Source organism: Mustela putorius, unplaced genomic scaffold (assembly GCF_011764305.1).
Source record: "Mustela putorius furo isolate JIRA1106 unplaced genomic scaffold, ASM1176430v1.1 tig00003923_pilon_pilon_pilon, whole genome shotgun sequence".
Classification (NCBI taxonomy): domain Eukaryota; kingdom Metazoa; phylum Chordata; class Mammalia; order Carnivora; family Mustelidae; genus Mustela; species Mustela putorius.
Genome location: NW_025422068.1, coordinates 10,537,631 through 10,560,228, shown reverse-complemented (window position 1 = coordinate 10,560,228; position 22,598 = coordinate 10,537,631). Strand labels below are relative to the sequence as shown.

The 22,598-nt window shown below is 50.9% G+C and overlaps 1 protein-coding gene across 4 annotated transcripts in view; it reads left to right on the top strand.

The window, feature by feature from the left end:
* RASGEF1C (RasGEF domain family member 1C) overlaps nucleotides 1–22,598 on the top strand; it is an 83,526-nt gene that overhangs the window by 45,653 nt on the left and 15,275 nt on the right. For 3 of the 4 annotated variants that reach the window (XM_045069320.1, XM_004758998.3, XM_004758997.3), the window contains 5 exons: nucleotides 6,415–6,597; nucleotides 6,755–6,877; nucleotides 8,058–8,195; nucleotides 14,460–14,660; nucleotides 15,746–15,820. In XM_045069320.1, the coding sequence (XP_044925255.1) occupies nucleotides 6,421–6,597; nucleotides 6,755–6,877; nucleotides 8,058–8,195; nucleotides 14,460–14,660; nucleotides 15,746–15,820 (714 nt within the window). In that variant the 5' untranslated portion in view covers nucleotides 6,415–6,420. Of the gene's footprint in view, nucleotides 1–5,808; nucleotides 6,195–6,414; nucleotides 6,598–6,754; nucleotides 6,878–8,057; nucleotides 8,196–14,459; nucleotides 14,661–15,745; nucleotides 15,821–22,598 lie in introns of those variants that run through there. The other variant, XM_004758994.2, reaches the window with a different exon arrangement.

Here is a 22,598-nt window from a genome sequence, read left to right as displayed (position 1 = left end):
CACTGCTATCCAACAAAGTACAAGAAGTTCTAGCCAGCACAAGAATAAATAGATAAAGCCACTCAAATCATAAAGGTGGGAGTAAAACTAGTTCTTGCACATGATATGATCTTACATGTAGAAAACCCTACATGCAAACACTATCACACACACACAAACACACACACATACACACACACATCCCTATTGAACTAATTAGCATTCATTCAGCAAAATAGCAGGATACAAAATCAACACCGTAAAAGACAGTTGTGTTTCTGCACACTAACAATGAACAATCAAAAAAGGAAATTAAGAAGGCAATCTCCCTTACAAAAGAATCACAAAGAATAGACTTAGGAGCTTGTAGTTAGGAATCAACTCAGCCCAGGAAATGAAAGACTTGCACGGTGAAAAGTATAAAACATGGAAATGAGAGCAATGAGAAATGAGAGAAGACGCAAATAAATGGAAAGACACCCTGTATTCATGGGCTGGAAGGCTTGATATTGTTAAGATGTCAATATTATCCAAAGCAATCTACAAATTTCATGCAATCTCTATCAAAATTCCAGTGGTGTTTTTGCAGGAATAGAAGTATCCATCCTGAAATTCATACGGCATTTCAAAAGGACCCTGAACAGCCACAGCAATCTTGGAAAAGAACAAAGTTGAAGGGACTGCACTTCCTGGTTTATGACAGAGCTACGGTAATCAAAACAGTGTGGTCCTGGCATAAAGACAGGGGTATGGGCCAATGGAATGGAATAGAGAGCCCAGAAACAAAGTCCTGTGTATTGAGTCAAATGATTTTTCAACAAGAGTGCCAAGACCATTCAGTGGAAAAAGGACAATCTTTTCAACAAATGGTGCCAGGAAAACTGGAGATCCACAGGTAAGATAGCTAAGTTGGACCCTTACCTAACACTGCATACACAAAAATTCAACTGAAACAGATTAAAGACCTAAAAGTAAGACCACACACTATAAAATTTCTGGAGGACAACAAAGCTTCATGATCTTGGTCAGTTCAACAGTGAACCAAGGGTTTACAAAGACATTTCTCTGAAGGTTATATATACAAGTGGCCAAAGAACACAAGAAGATGCCCACCAACCCCAGTCACAAGCAAAGTACAAAATCAGAATCAAGGTTCACGATGCAATGTCCCCTCACACCCTGATGGATGGCTGCCATCAAAAATACAAAAAAAAAAAAAAAAGAAAGAATGAGAGAAACAAAAAACAAAACGGCATCGGCAAGGATATAGAGCAATTGGAACCCTTTTCCATTGCCAGTTGGAGTGAGAAGTAGTGAGAGCACAGCTAGTGTGGACAAGGGTATGAGAAAGGCTGAAACTACTCAAATTCCCACTGGCAGATGAAGGGATAGAGAAAACATGGGGTTATGTGAGTTTGTCCATATATATATATGTACATATATATATGTATATATGGGCTATAGGATGCAGTCTTTAAAAAGGGGGGGGGCATTCTGACCCACGCTACAGCATGTGTGAACCTTGGGGATATGATGTGAAGTGAAATAAGCCAGTCACAAAAGGACACACACCCTATGGTTCTGCTCATACAGATGCCTAGAACAGTCACATTTCTAGAGACAGGAAGTGGAACGGGCTTGCCAGGGTGAGGGGAGGGGAAGGCGAGGTGTGATTGCTGAATGGATGTAGGAGAAGATGAAAAGTTTCTGGAGATGGGGAGTGGTGACATTTGCACAACCATGGGAGTGTGCTTGGTGCCACTGAAAGTATACCCTTGAAATGGTTACAATGGTAAATTTCACATTAAGCATCATTTCCCAGAATTTTTAAAAAGGAGGTAATGGGGGAGGAGTGATGGGATGAGAATGTATAAATGTGTAAAATTCTGCTATCTACTCAGGCGAGGGCGGAAGGCTCCGACTGGGTGTTGTGGGTTTACGTTAGTCTGCAAGGCTAACTCGGCAGCCAGTGATAGCTGCTCTCGGAGCTCCCGCCCCGGGGCTGGAAGTTCACGGTAGAGAGCCGTCCAGGCCACAGCCAGCTTGCAAACCAGGGTAAATCAAGGGACCCCAGGGGACATGTCTTTTTGGCCCAGAGCACCATTAGCAGTTGGAATGATGACGTGTGTCATGGTTTCAGACCCTGCTGATAGAATAGGCCCTTGGGGAGGGCTCAGTGGTCTTGGTGGCCCCTTCTTCTCCATGGCAGGCACTGTGCTGGGTGCTTTGTGCACTTAATCTTGGGGCTCCTCTCCAGAAACAGAAGAGGAGGGGTTCTTCTTCCCATTCTCAGCACGTGAAGACATTTGAAAAACCCAGGAGACTTTTCACACAACAAAGGGTCATCCTCTGACTCTCTCCCTTCAGCCAGGCCTGGTCCAGCACCCACCTGGGCACAGATGCCCGGGAGCCCATCCCCTCTCCAGCACCCAGGACATGCTTTGCTGACCAGCCAGGTGCTTTTCTTCCATAGGTTCTATATGGCTTTCTGTTCTTTGCAGGTTTTTAGAATGCCAACCAGCACTACCGGGGACTATGACAGCAGAGTGGGGGTTGGAAACTGGCCACCTGGGAGCTAGAGATGTTGTTTCTAAATATGCTCTTGTCCTATGCTGTGGCCCCCATGGTGGCTTTTTTTCTTTTTAATAAGTTGAATTGCCATCTTTAAAATCAGGGGGGTGCCTGGGTGGCTCAGTGGGTTAAGCCTCTGCCTTCGGCTCAGGTCCTGGTCTCAGGGTCCTGGGATCAAGCCCCACATCAGCCTTTCTGCTCAGCAGGGAGCTTGCTTCCCCCTCTCTCTCTGCCTGCCTCTCTGCCTACTTGTGATCTCTCTCTGTCTCAAATAAATAAATAAAATATTTAAATAAATAAATAAATAAAATCAGGGTCCTTGGGGCACCTGGGTGGCTCAGTCAGTTGAACATCGGACTCTTGATTTCGACTCAGGTCACAACTTCGGGGTTGTGAGATTGAGCCCCACATCAGGCTCCTGCACATGGAGCCTGCTTGAGATTCTCTCTCTCCCTCTCCCTCTGCTCCCCCCTCTAAGAAAAATAAAATAATTAAAATAAAATCAGGATACCAAGCATACAAGTCAGGAATCCTGGCATTCCTTAAATGTGGAAGGTCTGAGCATGTGGTCAGCACCCCCAGGAGTCCAGTGGAGCTGTGCAGCTCTGGCCTCTCTCTGATGGACCTCACCCTGGGGGAACCACCGGACTCTTGTCAGCCTCTTGCTAGGTGTCTTTGTGTTGTCCAGTAAAGAGGAAAGTTAGATATTTGGGGTACACACCTCTCTGTCAAACGTTGGGGAATGAGAGAAAGGTTATCCTCTAGGTCTGTACCTTCCCTGTAATACCACCTGGTCCGACACTTGTCCCTGCAGACATTTACCCCTGTGTCCCATACAGGAGTTAGGCTTAGGCCATATAGTCCCAAAAAGTTGTCCAGTACTAGACTCCCGACAGCAGGTGGGCTCTGGGTCTGACAGCACAAATCCCCAGAAGGAAGGGTGCCTGCCTCCAACGCAGATGCAATGCAGACTTGCCCCCTCGTTACAGCTAACTGTGGTGGGAGCCCCAAGACCTCCAGATGCTGGGCCTGGAAACCCAAACACAAGGAGACTGACTGGTGCGCCTTAGGGGTGGAGGGTGGTCAGCGGGAGCAGGGGACGTGAGCAGGGAAACCGAGGCAGAAGCTTATGCCTGGAGTGGTGGGCAGTTGACTCAGAAGCCAAGCCCTCCCAGGCCTGCCTCTTTGGACCATGCCCCCTTCAGCTACGTATTTCAGGGTGGCAGCCTCTGATTGGCCTGGCCTGGCCTAGTGCCCACCCTTTGGCCAAGTGTGGGCGGAGCCTTCCTGACATCTCAGCACCTAGGTTAGTATTCATCAGAAGGCGTGGTTATTGGGAGAACACCTGCAAAGCTTGGTGTTCTGGCTGCGAGGAAAGGAAATGGATGCCAGGAGGCAGACCCAACAGATGGAGGCACCAGGGGAAGGGACTTGGGTCCGGGGCCAGGATCTGAGCTAGGAAGGAGAGTCGGCACCCGGGGCTGGTGCCCACGGGCCAAACACAATGTGTGGGAGGGCTAGCTTGTCCCAGGAGGGGCTGAGTTGACCCCCATCGCCAGCCAGCACATGCTTCTCTCCTCAGGCCCTGGGCACCGCTGCTCACACTTCCAGAGTCTCCCCATTGTTAGGGTCCGTGATCAAAGGAACAAAACTGATACAAAGCGAAAGTCAAACAAAACTTTATTTTGTATCAAGAATCAAACTGACCGGTCAGGGCTATCTCTTACGAAAAGGCGAGGACGATGTTCCCGACAAGGTTACTCCCAAGAAGGCCGCTCTGGACGAGGCTGCTCTAGATGAGGCTGCTCCGCAGATGAGGCCGCTCCATGATTGGAGCCGCTCCCAAGAAGAGGCCACTCTCAAGATGAGGCCGCTGCTCCATGAGGTTGCTCCCCAGACAGGGCCGCTCCCAAGAAGAGGCCATTCTGGACAAGACCGCTTCCTGGGCGAGGCCGCTCCCGACGTCAAAGAGGCAACGATGACAGCGACGATGACAAGGAGGACAACCCGGATGACACAGACTCTGCTCCCCACGATGCCACTCTGACAAGGCTGCCACCCAGAGGAAGCCACCGCTGCGGACAAGGCCACTCGTGGCTCGGGGTGGTGAGGCATTTTGCGGCAAGGCTGCTGGCGGCTAGGGGCCATTGGCATCTCTGGACCACTGGCGTCTCGGGACCGCTGGCATCCAGGGGCTGCAGGCGTCAGGACCGCTGACCGCTGGACTGCTGGTGTCTCGGCACCACTGACGTCTAGGGGCTGCAGGTGTGGGGACCGCTGACCACTGGACTGCTGGACCACTGGTATCTCGGGACCGCTGACCGCTGGGCCGCTGGACCACTGGAGTCTCAGGGCCGCAGGCCCCGAGGGACTGCTGACAGCTGGACCGCTGGTGTCTGGGCAGCTCAGGGCTGCTGGAAGCTGCACGTGGCTGAAGGCTGCAGGTGGCTCAGGGGCGCGGGAGGTGGGGCCTCAGGCGGCTTGAAGCTGCAGGCGGCTGGGCTGCTCGCAGCGGCCGGAGGCAGGACCACCGCAAGCGGGGCCGCAGGCGGCTGGAAGCTGCAGGCGGCGGCTTGGGGCCATCGGAGGCAGGACCGCCGGAGGCGGGGTCGCAGGCGGCTGGAGGCTGCAGGCGGCTGCTCCGGGCAGTGGAGGCAGGACCGCCAGAGGCGGGGCTGCAGGCGGCTGGAAGCTGCAGGCGCAGGGACCGCCGGTGGTGGGACCGCTCGCGGCGGTTATAGCTCTTACAAGAGCTGTTACAGCTCCTCCACTCCGCCGACTCTTCTTCTGCTCCCTTCGCAGCTCTCCTCCTGCTCCCGGTGCAGCTCTCCTCTTCCCCTGCTAGCCTCACAGCAACCTTTATGCGGTTGGTTGAGTCCCACCCCTATACAGGTGGCCAATCAGATCTCAATCCACCCTAGTGGATATACACATGCTGCACCCATTGGACATCTCCACCTGGCCTGTCCCACCCCTACATCGGGGTCCACAAGCAAGTTCCTCTGGGAGGGGCAGGGCCTTACACCATGTGCCCTGGAGTCTGTGCTCTGTGGACGCCAACATTAGGGCCCAGCTGGGCTGGTAGACAAGAACGGGGCCTGTCCTCAAACACAAACGGGACCTGTCCTCAGACACACCTGTCCTCAAGACCCAGCTCGTCCAGGTACTCAGCACGCGAGCTGGGCACCCGCCTTTCTCTTCGAGCCTTCCTCTACCTCATCTGAAGGATGGGAGGGCTGCGGGCTGAGATGAGGCGTGAGCCTGTGGGGCCAAGCCCCCAGGGCTTTTCCCACTGGAAGGCCTGCCCCTTGGCCCCATCACCCTACGCAGCGGTGTCATCTCGGGCTCCTCTGTTGTCACCTGCCCGCTGAGTCACTTGAACACCCGTACCTTGACCGAGCACCCACTCTGTTCCAGGTGGGGGCCGGACCCTGGGGTGCAGCAGAGATTGAGCCGGGCTCAGGGACCCCAGCAAAGGAGAGAGCGTCAGAGAGCCGCAGATGTTCTGGGATCACGCCTGAGCCCTCCAGCTTTGACCAGGCCCACCCTTGAACTAATCGTCTATGTGGCCATGGGCAGGGACAATCTGTGAATTGTCTAAGCCATGCCCAAAACAACCTTCCCTGGGGGTAGGAGCAGAAAGAGTAAGTCCCTAAGTGTCTTGGACCAAGAGTGGAGGAGGGTTGGTTGCTGAGGGATGCCCTGCTGGGGGTAGGAATCACCAGCACCCCCCCCCCAAGTGATTTGTCACTGGGCTTGGATGGGCACCAAAGCTCCTGGAGGAGGCAGAATCCACCCAGCCAGGAGCCCAGAGGACCAGCGGGGCCCCAGTCCGGGTGTGTCTAATTACTCCTTTTACTGCAGACAGGCATGCCCCGGACCCTGAGCACCTCCGACATGGTCACCCCTGGCAGCCTTGGCCCATCCCCCACTGAGCCCACAGATGGCGAGCAGATTGGGCAGCCCCTCCTGGATGGGGCTCCCTCGTCAGCCTCCCTGGACACCCTGATCCAGCACCTGGTGCCCACAACGGACTACTACCCCGAGGTGGGTTACCCATCCAACGAGGAGGAGGGCCATCAGAGCGGGCTCCCTTCTACCACGCATGGGGGAGACGCTAGGGCTGGGGCTGGTCTTGGACCAGAGGGCGCAGCCCTGCCATGCCCTTGTGAGCACATGTTGCCTTTCTCTGTGTCCCTTTCAGAAAGCCTACATCTTCACCTTCCTTCTAAGCTCCCGCCTCTTCATCGAGCCCCGGGAGCTCCTGGCCCGGGTTTGCCACCTGTGTATTGAGCAGCAGCAACTGGACCAGCCGGTGCTGGACAAGGTGAGGGGCAGGACAGGGGCCCTCTGTGTACAGATACTCCCCTGACACATCCTTATGCATCTACCTCTTGGAGTGGCAGTAATGGTCCCCATTCTCCTGGGCAGGAGCCCGCAGGGGTTTCTGACTTGTCTGGGGCTCAGAGCTAGAAGGGACGGAGTTGGAACCTCTAACTGGGTGCTGTTTCTACTGCCCTGTGGGAGCCCCTGAGCTCACGGCACCCGGGACTCCAGAGCCTCATCAGTAGGACCCTTGCCATCTGGGATGGCTCTGCACCATCTATCTGCTCTCAGCAAACTCCATTCCACCATCCCTTCCTCTGTGAGGTGCGCTGATAGCCTAGCCTTCCTCTGTCCCAGCAAGATCCCGCGACCTGTGACTCTTTACAGGTATGTCCATCGGGCCCCATTGTTACAGAAATAGAAGCCCAACTACAACTGGCCTAAGACAAAGGGACCTTTCTTGGCTCACAGAACTGCAAAGTCACCAAATACCACTGGGCTCCAGAGGCTCAAACGACCCCCATGAAATAGGGTCTTTCTCCCTCCAATCCTCTGCTCCGTTTTCCTCGAGACCAGCCTCAGCCTCACTCTGGCAGGTTCTCCCTGACCAGTGACAGGTGGCCTCTGCCACTCCAGGCTCACTATCTACTCTTCCCAATTCCAGTGGAAACAGCAAGCCATGTTCTAAATAGGTCCCAAGGAAAGTCCCGAGCTCAGTGGTTTAGCTTGGGCAACAAGTCACTGTGCAAGATGGGGGTTGTACCATGTTCTTATTGGCCAGCACCGATCTGGACCCCTGCCAGGGCGCCTGAGGCGCAGTAAGCTGACCCCTGAACCCCAAGGGCTAGGAATGAGGGGGACGGAAACCCCCAAAGCAAACTGAGATGTTATCACCACAGAGAGGGAGACGGGATGCCCAGCAGGCAAAAACAACAGAGGGTCCTGCCCCAAATGTGTGTCTGTCCCCCTTTGTCCCCCTTTGTTCCCCCATCCCTGGGTGGCCTCCCTTTGACCTGACACAGAGAAGGCACCAGGCATACCACCTTTGGCCACCAGGGGCGCTGCCGGGATAGCCCAACCCCAGCGGGGCGTGTCCAGTGCGTGTCTGACGCAGGGGCTGATGAGGCGGCGCCTCTAGGCACCCTTCACCGGGTGTGGACTCGCAGTGGCTTCCCTTGCAGGCCCGGGTCCGGAAGTTTGGCCCCAAACTGCTCCAGCTGTTGGCCGAATGGACGGAGACGTTCCCGCGGGACTTCCAGGAGGAGTCGACCATCGGGCACCTGAAGGACGTGATGGGCCGCATTGCCCCCTGTGACGAGGTAGACAAGCCTAGTGCAAGGGGTGCGCCCCTGCGCCCCGGACCGAAGCCTGTTCCTGGGGCCAACCTCAGGGCTCCTGTGTGTACCTGCAGACCCTCTCACATCAGCCCTTTCCGCCCCATCAGGAAGTCAGGCCCTGCCAACCAGGCAGGGAAACCAGGCCTGTGCTCCAGGTCTGGTCTCTTGACCCCTCTCCTGCCCTGCGCTCATGCATGGCATCAGATGCCAGGCCAAGGAAGGACCCACTCAGGCTCTTGCAACAGGGCCCTTGGTCAGTGACCCCTTGGGCTGGCCTGGAGGGCCCTGGTTAGGGCAGAAAAGGAAACAGCCACCCCCTCCCCTCCACTGTAGTTAAAACCACATTGCAAAGTAAAGGGAGCCCTTGTGACTTGGAAGGCAGCCAGTGGGTTGGGCATCCCCCGTTCTCCCGGCTGCATTACTCTGGGGAAGGCGCTTCGAGGTAAAAGGAGAACAGATCCCCACCTCTCAGGACCAGGGTCAGAATACAGAGACGGACCCCACAGAGGGGAGGGAGGTCTCCTGGTACACTTAGAAGGGACAGGTTTATCGGAATCTCCAGGATGATTCTGTGGCCGGCACTGATGCTGCTTCCCCTAGGAGAGAGTATTGCGGGGAATGCAGATCAGTTTCCCTGGGAGGAGGCCGAATGTGGCAAGCTGGTAAGCTAGTTGTGGGCCTGAAAGTGGGTCTGGACATGGCAGAGCCCAGTGCTTGTGAAACAAAGGAAAACTGTGAAGGCGGGATGGCAACAGGGATCCATAAAGCGGAGAGGGCGACCTTGCCTGTGGGCCACATCACATGGCAGACAAGTGACTTAGCCGCTCTGAGGGCTCGGTGAGATGAGGGTCATCTCTTCCTGCTCCTCTTCCTCCTCCTCTGCATCCAATCCACCTGGGGATCCTGACTCTTGGCTTAGGATGCAGCAGGAAATGGGGTCAGAGAAGGAAGGCTCTATGATTGCATGACTTAGGAGGGGTGGGTAGAAGCAGGGAGGGAGATGCTGGCTGGCCAGATAGATAGAGAGTTGGCTACCTTGATAGATGGGTGGAGGGGGGATGATAGATGTTAGGTATTCTGATAGGCAGATGGATTTTTGGTGTGAGTGGTTGTGGAAAGATTGATGGGTAGGTGGGGCGGTGGGTAAATGGACATACGGGAGGATTAGAGGGTGGGTAGGGCGATGGATGAATGCGGATGGTTGGATGGGTGGGTGAGTGGTTGGGTATAAGAATGGATGAGTGGATGAATGGATGGATAGGTGAGTGGGTATATGGGTGGGTGGTTGAGAGGATGGGTAAATAAGGATAGATAGGTGGATGGATGACTAAGGATGGATGGTGACTAAGGAGGGATGGATAGATGAGTAGACAGAAGAATGGATGGATGGATGACTAAGGATGAATGGGTGGGTGAATGGATGGACCTGAAGGTGGGGGGCTGTATAAAAGGGGAGATGGGCAATAGCAGAGGGGTGGACGCATGGATGGTTGGATGGAGTGGAGTTGGGTTCTCAGGGGGAGAAGAGTCCAGTCTCCTGCTTCAGCACCTTCTCCTCAGGAGATCTCCAGCAGAATGAGATCCGAACCACTGACAAGACAGAATCATCCCCCCTTGTCAGGCCTGCCTCTGCCATTAGCAAAACCATTTTTCTGTCCTTCCAACTGCAGTGGGGTGGGGATGGTGTAAGTCCTGGGATGGTTTCTGAGGGAAACCAAGCCTCCTCGCCAACCTCCTGAGAAGCTGTCAGGCCTACCACCAGGGCCGTGTTAGGAAGTCTTTTCTCACCACCCCATGGATGAGAAATGAGTGAGGCCTAGGAATGACTGTTGAGAGCTGCCATCCCCCAGGTGTGGGCTTTTGGAGCAGACATAATTCATCTGAGGCATTCTCATTCCTTACCTTGGGATTCAGTTAGGTGTGCTGGGCGGTGTGGGCCAAAATGGGGGTGCTCCCTTGTGTCTTTGAGATCCCCAAGTTGTCCTTGCCCAGAAAGCACCCACTCCAAAGGGCATGTCCTCTGGGTGCTGCCTCCCTTCCCCCCGAAGGTGGGATGGACCCCACCTGAAGGTGGACCATGGGCTGCTCCTCTCCCAGCATAGAGCACAAGGGCTCAGCCTGGAAAGGAGCTGGTGACCGGTCTGATCAGGCGGGGTCACTGTAGGACTCAGAGTATGGGGTCCAGGTCAGAGCACCTGAGCCCCCTCAGACCCCAGCTCAGAAACCACAGCTATGTAACCTCGGGCAAAGTGCTTCCCCTCTCTGAGACTCGGTTTCCTCCTCAGCAAAACAGGATAATCATCACCATCAGACAACTTTGTAGCAAAGAGTTCCGGCAGTCACGTGTGTTCTTACCTCAGCACTTGGTCATTGTGAGCTGTGATGGGGAACGAATTATTTCCAGAATTCAGGTGTACAGGGCTTTTACTTCAATGGGTACAGAGTTCTTATTGTGGAACATTTCAAGCATACACAAACAAAGAGAAGAACAACCCTGAACTCCCACACATGCATCACCCAGGCTCAACAATTAATCAACATTTTGCCAGATTCACTTCTTCTCTCCCTTCCCACACTTCCCCCTCCCTCCAAATTATTTTTAAACATTGTATCTTTGGCTCCAAAAATATTTCATCATTTTCCTGTAAAAGATTTCTCACACAGGGACCGGATCAAATGAGCAAAATGCCGCGCCCAAATCAGCAAAATGAGCACGAGTGTTTTCAGAGTACATCTTTGGGCCGGTTCCTTAACCTCTCTGAGCCCTCACTGTCTTTGCATAAAGAGGGAGGGTGATAAGGGCTGTGAGATAACAGTAGGGCTCGGGGAAGGAGAGGAAACAGTACAGGGCCAGGGGCAAGGGGGCTTCCCCATCAGAGGGCTGGGAAAGGTGACACTGCCCTCTTACCTGCTGCTCCCCATCCCGAACCCTCTTGATCTCCCAGCACGGCCCTCCACCTCTCAGCATCTGGGAACAAAAGGCCTGAGAGGAGCTGAGAAGGCCCTTCTCCATGAATGAACATGGCCACTGCATCGAGGACACCTGCTCGGGGCCACCCCGTGCTAGGCAGGGGACCTGCCGTGGAGGGGCTGTCCATAGGTTGGACTCAGCAGTGTTGGCTCAGGGAGGCCAGTGCCGAAGCTGAGGGGTGGAAGCTAGGGGAGTCCCCAAGGTCACAGCTGCACTAAAGGGCAGCTGCAGAAGAAGCTGATACCATGGGCCCTCCCCGGGGATGGCCTTGCTTTCCCATTTCCATGACTATCTGCTGGGCTGACCCTGCTGCCCTCAGAGGCGCCCCCACGCAGCCCCCTGAGGGCACTGGGTTGGGAAGCTAACACAGAAAACAAAGGGGTGTCTGCCTGTGTGGGTTGGGCTAAGCCCTTTGCAAGGCACCCTGGGCTGGCTCAGGTGGGATATTCAAGAACTCCAAAGGACAGAGGCCCTCGACTGTCCAGCCAGAAATGAGTTCTAACCACGAATGGCCAGGAGGCACCTGGGGAGCCACAGTCTTCACCCTGGATGACTTCTGTACTTGAAACCCAGCTCTGCGTACCTGGCAGGTGGCTCTGGAATTGGATGGCATTACCAGGCTAAGAGAGGTAGAGCTCTGCTGTGCTTGGCGTCCCCCGTGCTCTGGAGCGTGCATTCCTGACAGGGACAAGGGACAGCCTCAGCATCCTCAGAGCTCGGTCTCTGGGTCTGCTCAGATGTACCTAGATCTCTCAGCCTCTATCCACAAGGGTGTAGGACTCATGAGAAAATGAGAGAGGAACCAGCACACACCATCCCTCTATTCAGAATGGGGTACAGAAGATTCGGGAAAGAACCAACAGATGAGCTTGAGGTCAACACTGCCGGTGGATTCTGAAGGAATTCGCAGGCAGAAAATGATCATCATTGGGAGTGCATATATTGGTTTAGAAGAAACAAGTCTTCCAAAATCATCTGTGTATTTTTAAAATAGGGTAAGTCTGTGGTTCTGTCAGACTCTAGGCACAGACACACTGTGCCCTCGACTTCAGGAGGGCTCCACGGTCTACACCAGTGAGGCAGGCCAGCTAGAACCAGGGAAAGGCCACGTTCATCCAGTCAGTACACCGTGTCTGTGAACCCCTCCCAGGTCCTTCATGCTGGAGACAAGCAGATGGTGACCTGGTGTAATCTGCATGTGGCTGGTAGAGCAGAGAGAGGAGATGCACAATCATTTGATCAAGGCTTGGCCAAGGGTGGGAAGGAAGCCCAGTGCTCTGAGGTTGCAACCATGAGAAGAACATGGAAGAGAGAGAGGGCTGCACAGGCCCTCCTGGGGTCACCCCTTGGGGTGAGAGCCAGGGGAAGGGGCTAGAGGGATGGAGAAGTGGCCTGGATCTGGAGCACTGACAAGGGGGACAGAGGCCATGTGGAGGCCATTGAGTGTGGCCAGAGCTGACCTCAGGACCCCTGAACCCCATGGAACTTCTGTCTTTGCAAAGGAAGTGGTGTATTTAAAGGAAGGGGGATGCAGAGGTTAGATGTGCGTTTTCAACAGACATCTCTGGCTGTGGACTGGAGTGAAGGGAGCCCGTCAGGGATGCAGGTGGCCCTCCGAGGGCCTGCAGCAGAGACAAAGCATGCGGATTGCAGAAAGCAAAATCAGGAGGGTCGGCGATGGGCAGGGGGGCTGTGTGGGAGATGGTGCTTGAGGATGGTCCCAGCCTGAGCACCGGATGCGAGTGCTTCAGTTGCTCCAGTCACTGAGACAGCAATGCGGACAGAGGCGGCACCTCTGGGCAAGGGGAGCAAGATGGCCCCTTGCACACGTTGGGCTGAGGTGGCCCCTTGGCCATGTGGCTCTGGAGAGCTGAGAAGAAGCTGCACGTGAGAGATGAATGTTGTCCACACAGAAACTGAATGATGCTCTGGATGACCCAGCATACCCAGGACCAAGGGACAGACAGCAGGGGAGGGGTCCCAGACGTTGGTGGGGTGGGGAGATCTCCAGCACGGAAGGATGGTGCAGGTGAGCTTGCCAACAGTCCGAGGCAGGAGGAACCGGAAGCAGATGCAGCCTGAGAGAGGGCCCCAGGCTTTGCTGACAGACTGAGTGAGGAGAGAGATAGGAGGAGGTGGTGCGGGTGTCAAGATTCACAAGATGGACCCAACTCCTGTGAAGACCTGACCAGCAGCTTGCTAAGCATATATCTTGGAGCTGCAGAGCTGAGAGGGGCTGCTCCTTCCGCAGGCGATGGATGGAAGACTTGGACCTCAGTTTACCGACATACCATCCAGCTGAGCAGTGTGCCTGGCCCCTGGGGCTCTGGGAGCAAGAGCTAGAGTTCGGATACACCCGCCCTTGTGCCCAAGCCAGGTCCTCAGTTTGTTGGAGCTGAATCAACCTCTGGGTGGGGGAGGTCCAGCTGACAAGTTAGGGGGCTCTGTCTGTGGATTAGTGACCAACCCCTTGGGAATGGTGGGCCTCAAGTTTCGTAAACACAGCCAGTCTAATGGTGCCTTCCTCGAGAAATGGGGGTTTCTGAAGGGGGAATAATCCATTTCCCTGTTGGGTATGGAAGGTGGGTGCCCCTCCTGCAGGGTGGGGGAGCACAGCCTCTCTTCCCTGCACCCCATCCAGGACAGCCCAAAGCAAGCATATATCTGTCCGAGCTGCATGGTGAGACACTTTTGTTTGCGAAAGTGGTTAGTAAAGGCCCGCCGGGGGCCCAGAGCCAGACCCTGCTCTGCCCACAGAGAGGGGACCATGCAGGCTTCCCTGCCCCCGCCAAGCTGTCGCTCTAGTGGGGCAGTAAACTGCCCTGGTCATCTCCCACAGTGGCCCCATAGGGAAGTCACATCGGGTGACCTGGGCAAGTGCTGCTGGGGCACAGATAGGAAGGCCTCTCAGAGTCGGGAGAGTGGAGGGGGTCCCCAGGGCGGGGTTGGGGCAGAGCCCATTCCACGTCTCCCTCCTTTCTCCCTGCTTCTGTCTCCCTGGCAGAGAGCCTGTCCCACTGCCTGTTCCCAGCCTGTCCCACTGCCTAGAGAGCAGGAGCAGCCCCCAGATCCTGGTCGCCCTCCCCGACGGGCTCCTCTGAGCTCCTACTGGTTATCCTATAGCCTTTCCCTGCCACCCTGGGCTGGGTCCTGCTTCAGGGCGGACACGGGGGTGGGCACAGCCAGCCACAGCTCACAACCCGGCTGGCTCAGAGGCTAGACATGAGGAGATGGGTGTTCGGGCCTGAACTCCTCTCTTTCCACCTCCTCTCCAGACATACCGAAAGAGGATGCAGCAGCTCCTACAGGCTCTGCACCAGAAGCTGGCTGCACAGGGCCAGGGCCCAGAAGACCTTCTGGGTGCCGACAAGCCCATCTCCTACAGGACCAAGCCACCTGCCTCCATCCACCGGGAGCTCCTCGGCGTCTGCAGTGACCCCTACACTCTGGCCCAGCAGCTCACCCATGTGGAGTTGGTGAGCAGGCCTGGGCCCTCCTCTAGCCAGACCAAGAGCCGGGAACAACTGAGGACCAGCCATCCCTGGCCTCCCGCCTTGTGTCCATGTAACCCCGGGGCTTGAGCCTATCACAGCAGGGCCAGTCAGGCACCTCCAGGGTGCCCTGGCTCTGGGATGGTCTCTCACCATTCCAGCAGGAGAGTTGGATATGCTGGGCCTGCCCAGCTTGGACCCTGGGCCTGCCTGAGAGTCTGGGCCCTGGACAGAGGAACTGGGTTCAAATACTGGCTCTGCCACCACCTGCTGTGTGAGCTTTGCACTGCGAGTGCCTTCCCTAACAAGGCCTCAGTTTCCCCATGTAGGACTCGCAGACATACTGAGTCCAGACCCCAGTCTGGCCTCCCACATGTTGGATTCCTTAAAGGTGCAGAGGCTGAGGGGCCTGCCCCAGAGAGAGGGGAGGTGGGGCCGTGGGTCTTCTCTTTTAAACCTCTACCATTACCTGCCTCCTTAGCGCAGTAGGCAGCGCGTCAGTCTCATAAACCTCTACCATTTATGGCTCCCATACTGTTTCCGGCACAATATTCAGAACTTAACCCCCACCGTCTCATTTCGTCTTCCCACATCACGCCGGGGAGGTGCTATTATTATTCCTTTTGCACCAATGAGGAAACTAAGGCCCAGAGAGGTAAAGAGACTTGCCTGAAGTCACACAGTAGAAGGGACAGAGCCAGGATTTGAGTCTGACCCAGACCTCACCTGGAGGGAGCAGGTTGTTTCAGTTACCCAGTTTCGAGCCGGGTTTCTTGGGTCTCGAATCTCCCAAGCACGCCCTATGGGGACCTTGCCTTCTGCCCCCCCATGAGCTTCGGCAGCCCCTGGGCATGGGAAAAGAGGGGTGCCTCCTTCGGGATGGTTTCAAGCTCTGTGACAACCCAGAATGGGGTTGTGGAGCCCTAGGGAGAAGGGAAGCTGTCCAGAGACCATCCTGGATGGGCTGAGAGGCAGGGAGCCCGCAGAAGTACCATGCCAGGCCCTGGGTGGGCACCTCCCTTCCCACACCTTCCTGCCTTTCCCGACTCCTCTTCTCCCTTCTGGTGCAGGAACGGCTACGGCACATCGGGCCTGAGGAGTTTGTCCAGGCTTTTGTGAACAAGGACCCTTTGGCCAGCACAAAGGTAGAAGGCCCTTGGACAGGCTGTTCCACCAGTGACCCCAACCCACTGGCCTCTCTGGGGAACTCCATGAGTGTCAGCTGGGCGAGCTTCCGAGGGGCCCAGGGCAGAGCCAATGGGCTTTGAGGGGTTGCGTCCATTCCACCTGCGCTCCTCCAGCCCAGCAGCCCTGAGTCCTGGGGAAGCCAGCCGGTCACCCGCCCCACCCCCAGCGAGGGCGGAGGGCGGGGGGTGGGGGGACCAAGGGCCCAGGTTGGGAGGAGAGTGGAGCGCATCCCAAGCTCTCCTGGCGCGTTCCGGCGGGCGCTGGTGCCCTCCAGCGGCCACCTGGGGTAGTGCGCGCTCGTGCGCTCCTCCCAGTAAAAAATACGAGCGAGCGAGCAGCGTCTAAGGGATGCAGGAGCCCCTGGGGCCACGAACTGTGGACAGAAGCGGGATTTCGGGTTTGCCGCTCCTCTGTCAGAACCCAACCATTAGGATGCCTGGTGCTTATCAACCGGGTGCACTTCGAATCAGAACTGGAAACGTTGTCTTCTGCCTTCTGGTGTAATTAAAGAGGAGCAACTACTTAGGAATGCGTTTTCACCTCTTGGATAAGCGGGGACAAAACACGGCGGGTGTGTAGGGAAGGACACATTCACATACACGGCTGGTGGGGGGACTGGCCCTGCCCTTTGGGGGGGGGCACTTCGACAATAGTATCAGTGCTTGAGATGTACACCCTTGACCTCAACTTTCAACGCCTGTAATTTAGCGTGTGGTTATACACACCCGTATACAAAGATGCATGCATAGAGGTATTTGGGATGTACTGTGGGAATCATGGCCAAAGGTTGGAAGCAACCCAGCTTATCATCCGCGGGGGCTCGATTACAAATTACACGTCCACACATGTAATGCTCTGGATCTATTACAAAGAATAAGAGTGGCTAGAAGTAGAGAATGATCTCCCAGATCCATCACAGAGAGAAAAAAACTAGAGCAAAGAGCAATGACAAAGAGGATGTGGCCATTTGTGTAACAACAAAAAAAGGAGTGTGCGTCATACCTGTTTGTACAACACATGCGTGTACAAAATCACTGGGTACTCTTGGGAGCCCCACACGAGCACGGGGGTTGGAGTGGGAAGGAGGCTTGGCTGCTCCCAGCATGTTGTTTTTGAGGTTCGGTTTTGATTATGGGTTTGGTTTTTGGCCATCTCTAAGGATTATTTTTTATCGTGAAGTGCATCAGAGATTGTCCATGACCTCTCTTCGCCCACTCTACGGTAGAGGAAGGTGTATGGTTGTTTCCAGCCTCTTGCTATTATAGATACTGCTGCTGTGAACATTCTTACATGTTTCCCTGACATCGGTGCATAATTTTCTAGGGCATCAGTTCTCAAATGACTTGGTCTTAGGACCACGTTATACTCCTAAAAATTACAAAGGGCCCCAAAGAACTTTTGCTTATGTAGATCACATCTACCAATATTCATCAGATTAGCCATTGCAACTGATAATATTTAAAAGATTTATTCCAGATAGCAATAATAACCTATCATATGTTCACTTCAGTAATATATTTTATGGAAATAACTAGATTTCCCAAAGTAAAAAAAAAAAAAATTACAGGGAAGAGTGGTACTGTTTTACAGTATTTGTACAAATCTCTTTAATGACCAACACAACAAAAAGAGAACTGGAGTCTCTTATCTGCTTTGCCTTCAATCTCTTGACATATATTGTCTGGGTTGAAAAATCCAACCTCTCACAAATATATAGTTGGAAACAGGGAGAGTGTTTTTACAGCATTTTGAGACAAGTGAATAGTTTTCTGTGATACTATGCTAAAACTCAGCAGGTGGTAGTTTTTTTTAAGATTAGTTGCAATTTGGAATCTGAAAATGTATCAGTAGACTTTGAGTCCTCTGTTACATTAAAATCCATTGGTCCATCTTGCATCTTGAATGGATCTTTTGCCCGTGCATGATTTTAATAACATCATATCTTGGTCGTTTTTGGAAATGACACTCATATGAATATATATGAATTCACTGAACCAGGCTGATCTTCCAAATATTGGTACATTTCATTATGTGATATTTTAAAATCATATCCACTAATATTACTGATCTCATCCTTCCAGAAGAGCCTGTGGGTATTGGGAAAGTGTCAAGGTCACAGACAGGGATACGTATCTTACAAGTTCCCAATTCTCTCTTGAAACTTTGAATTTTATCACTGACAACAAATACCATCAGTTACTTCCTTGAAGTGACAGGTTCACTTGGTTGATTTTCAAGAAAAACCCAACCAGGATGCCTGGGTGGCTTAATCGGTTAAGTGTCTGCCTCCCGTTCAGGTCATGATCTCAGGGTCCTGGAGGCGGGTTTGTTTTGTTTTGCTTTCGCTTTTCATTCTCATTATTCTGTGTCTGGATGAGAAGGTGTTTTTAATTTTAACTGAATCGAATTTACTAACCTTTTCCTTTTTCTTTTTTTTTTTTTTGGGTGGGGCTTGGGAGGGGAGTTAGGAAATCCCTCCCTGCTCCCTACCCAGATCATAAAGATAATCTATGGTGTTTTCTTCAAGAAGTTCTAATATACCCTTCACATTGAAGCCTTGAATTTGAAATTCACTTTGTGGGGGCACCTGGGTGGCTCAGTGGGTTAAGCCTCTGCCTTTGGCTCAGGTCATGATCTCAGCATCCTGGAATCGAGTCCCACATTGGGCTCTCTGCTCAGCAGGGAGCCTGCTTCCCCCTCTCTCTTCTGCCTGCCTCACTGCCTACTTGAGATCCCTCTGTCAGGAAAAAAAAAAAATCTGAAATTCACTTTGTGGCTATGGCTTGAGGTCGAGATCCATGTTCGTGGTTTTCCACACAAACAGCAAGTGTTCCTGCACTACTTTTTAATGTATCATCTTGCCTGCCTGTCCTCCCTGGCAGTTCCGTCCTGTCGTATGTCAAGCTTGATCTACGTGTGGAGATGTCTGTTCTGTCCCTTTGTCAGTTTTTCTATCTCTGTGTCAGTATACATCGTCTTCATGGTTGTGTGCTGGGTTTTTTTCTCCCTATCTGGTAAAACAAACCCTCCTCATTTGCAGTGACTTGGCCATTCTTGGCCCTTTGTTTTTCTATTCGAAATTTTATACCCTTTTCCAAATTCCGTGAAAAATCCTCTACTGGGATTTTGTTAGACTATATGAAATACAGACCAGTTTGGGAAGAATTTTCCTCTTCGTTATACCGAGTTCCCATACAAATGGTGTGTCCTGCCATTTACTTATATCTACTCCATAATACCTTTCTAATGTTTTATAACTTTCTCCGTAAAAATATTAAACAGATTGTTAGATTTTTTCCCCACTGGGTTCCTTATGCATATTTTTGCTATTACTTATGGCATTTTCTATTGTACTTATTTCTGAACTGCTTATGTAGTTTAAAGAATGGCATTAACTTTTGTGTATCAACTGTGTATCTGATGATATTATGCATTCTTGTTGATTCTAATAGTTTTTCTGTATTCCTTGGTGTTTTTCACATAGACAGTTACATCATCTGGGAATAATGGCAGTTTGGTTTCTTCCTTTCCAATCCTTATTCTTTTTATTTCTAGGGTAGTCATACAAAGAATCCTCCACTGATAAGAGTGGACATGAATAACGGGCCCTATTTTTTAAATCTCTGAAATGTTGGGATTATTAGTTATTACAGAATAACCCCGCTAAGTCTGACCAATAGGATTTCTTTTTCTTGCTTATTGTGCTAACTAGTACTTCTGGCAAAATGATAAAAGGAAGTGTTGCTAGCCGGCATTCTTCTTTTGTTCTGATTTTAAACAGAATGCTTTTCACATGTCACAATAGAGTATGATGTTTGCTATGAGATTTTTTTTCTCCTAGATGTCCTTATCAGCTCAAGGAAGTCCCCTGGTCCTACTTTGATGAGAGTTCTTATCATGAATCATTGTTGCATTTTATTGACTACTTTTTCTGGGTCTATTAACCTTATGTTCTCTTTTCTTTTAAACCATTAAGTAATTACTTATATAGTAGTCCCCTGCCTTATGTGTGGGGTATATGTTCCAAACCCCCCAGTGGATGCCCAAAATCATGGATGGTACGAACCCTGTACATACTACACTTTTTCTTATACACACATGCTTATGATAAGGTTTATAAATCAGGCATGGTAAGAAATTAACAAGAATAACTCATAATCAGATAGAACAATTATAACAGTATACTCTAATAAAAGTCATGTGTATGTGGCCTCTCTCTTTCTCTCTCTCTCCCAAAATAACTTATTACACTGTACTCACCCTTCTCCCTATGATGATATGAGATGGTAAGATGCCTATGGGGTGAGATGAAGTGAGGTGAATGACATAAGCACCATGATGTAGTCTTAGATAATCTTGCTTCTGGACCGTGGTTGATGGTAGGTAGTTGAAACCATGAACAACATGTCATGGAGAAGGGGGGAACTGCTGTATTAGTTGTTTTCTTCTTTTTCAGTGTTGAGCCAACCTTGCATTTCTGGGATAAACGAAACTGGGTTGCAATCCTTATCTTTTTTTGTACATCCTCAGGCTGTCTGCTCTTGTTTTGTTTAGGATTTCTGCAACTAGAATCATGCGGCTGACTTTTCATTTTCCTTTCTGTTTGCTGCTCTCTTTGAAAGACTTGCCTGTTCCTGGACTATTTGGGAGAATTTTCCAGTGAACCATCCGAGCCTGATATTTCCTTTTTGGGAAGACTTTTCTGTATTCATTCAAGATTTTCCTTGTTTTAGTAATCATAGGACTATTTAGCCTTTCTGTTTCTTCTTTACTCTACTTTTTAATTTATATTTTTCCAGAAATTTGACTCAGTCCTCTTTAAGTTTTCACATTTGTAGACTCAAAGTTATTCACAACACTCTCTAGTTATCTTTTCACATTCATATTCTCCTCTGATATTCTTTGTATTTACTTCTCTCTGTTTCTTCATCAGTCTTGCTAAGGGTTCATCAACTTTATTAGTCTTTTCAAATAAAGAGCTTCTGGCTTTGTTGATTCTATATGTTGCATCTTTCTTTACAATTTCATTTTTTTCTCTCATCTTCATTATTTCCTTCCATCTGCTTTCTTTGGATTCTTTCTTTGTTATTCTTTTTTTTTTTTAAGATTTTTATTTATTTGCCAGAGAGAGAGAGAGAGAGAGTACACACAAGCAGGCAGAGAGGCAGGCAGAGGCAGAGAGAGAAGCAGGCTCCCTGCTGAGCAAGGAGCCTGATGCGGGACTCGATCCCAGGAGCCCAGGATCATGACCTGAGCTGAAGGCAGCGGCTTAACCAACTGAGCCACCCAGGTGTCCCTGTTATTCTTTTTCTAATTTTTTAAATTGGATGCTCAGCTTGTTTTCATCTTTTCTTCCCTCCTAATAAAAGTATGAAAGACTATTCATTTCTTTCTAAGTATGTTTTTTATTTGCACCCTCATAATTGTTTTTCAACATTCTCATTTTAACTTCCATGATGATTTCATCTTTGACCAATAGATTATTTTAAAATGTGTTTTTAGATTTCTGACTATTTGTAAAGAATACACATTTTTATGTGGTTGAGTGCAAGCAGGCTTCTGTAGTTGTCTGTTAATTCAACTCTGTAAGTTGTGTTGCTCAAATTTATATTTATACTTTTTTTTATTTCTATAATCTATGAATTGCTGACTTTGTGTTAAAATCTTCCATTGTGGCAATAAGATTTGATTTCTCCCTCTAAAGTAGTTAAACCTTTCTGACTATTTGCCTCCATATTTTGAAGCTATTTTGTTGGGCACAAGCAAGGTTAGATTTGTGACATATTCATGATTAATTAAAACTTTTATCATTATGTGGTTCCCCTTGAACCTCCTCTGATGCCTTTTGCCTTAGAATCTTTTTTTCCCTTAAAAATCTATTTTGTCTAATATTTGTACAGCTATGAATATACTCATATATTTATCATATATATATTTCAATTTTTTTACCTATGTATCTTTGGGTTTGGGGCAAGCCACTTGAAAATGGCAAGTAGCTGGAGTTTTAAATTTGCAGTAATTATAATCATCAACGTACCTGGATTAGGTTTTACCACCTTCTGTGCAAGGCCTTTGCTTGTCTTCCTGCCCCTGCCCTGTCCTTTCCCTTCCTTCCTTTACTTTTTCAGATTAGTTGATCCCCTGTTCAATCTTCCTCTCTACGTATTGAAGGTCACGCTTGCAATTTCTATGTGGATATTTAAGTTAGGTTTAAACTTTTAAACTCTCATGTATTTATGTGGTTAAATATCTACATCAGTTGAAAAATTATATTTCCAAAGGCTATATGGCATAGGAAACGTTTCCTGAGGGAAAAAATGGAGATATATATACATGGTTATATTCAGATAGGATACACACATAGAGTTGACTGTCATTACTTATGGGAATTGATTATATCCCATGATGTCATCATGAACATGGAATTAGCAAATACCACTGCTCCCAAGGGAAGCTTGCAAGCCTCCCAACCACACTTGCATCTGCCAGTCCTTACATAGACTTGCACTGCGTGTGTTTTGGCTCAAAGACACCTTATTTAATATATCTTGTTCTTCCAGTGACATTGAACTCATAGCCAGCAGCGCCATGACTCATGTGTAGGTACGGCTTATCTAACACACTTTTCTCCTCAGGGCCCATCACAGCTGTTGTGTGCTTAGGAACTACAGCGCTGTGCTTGGAGCCACTTTAAGCAGGGAACCCACCATCACACTGAATAGACCACCAAAAAAA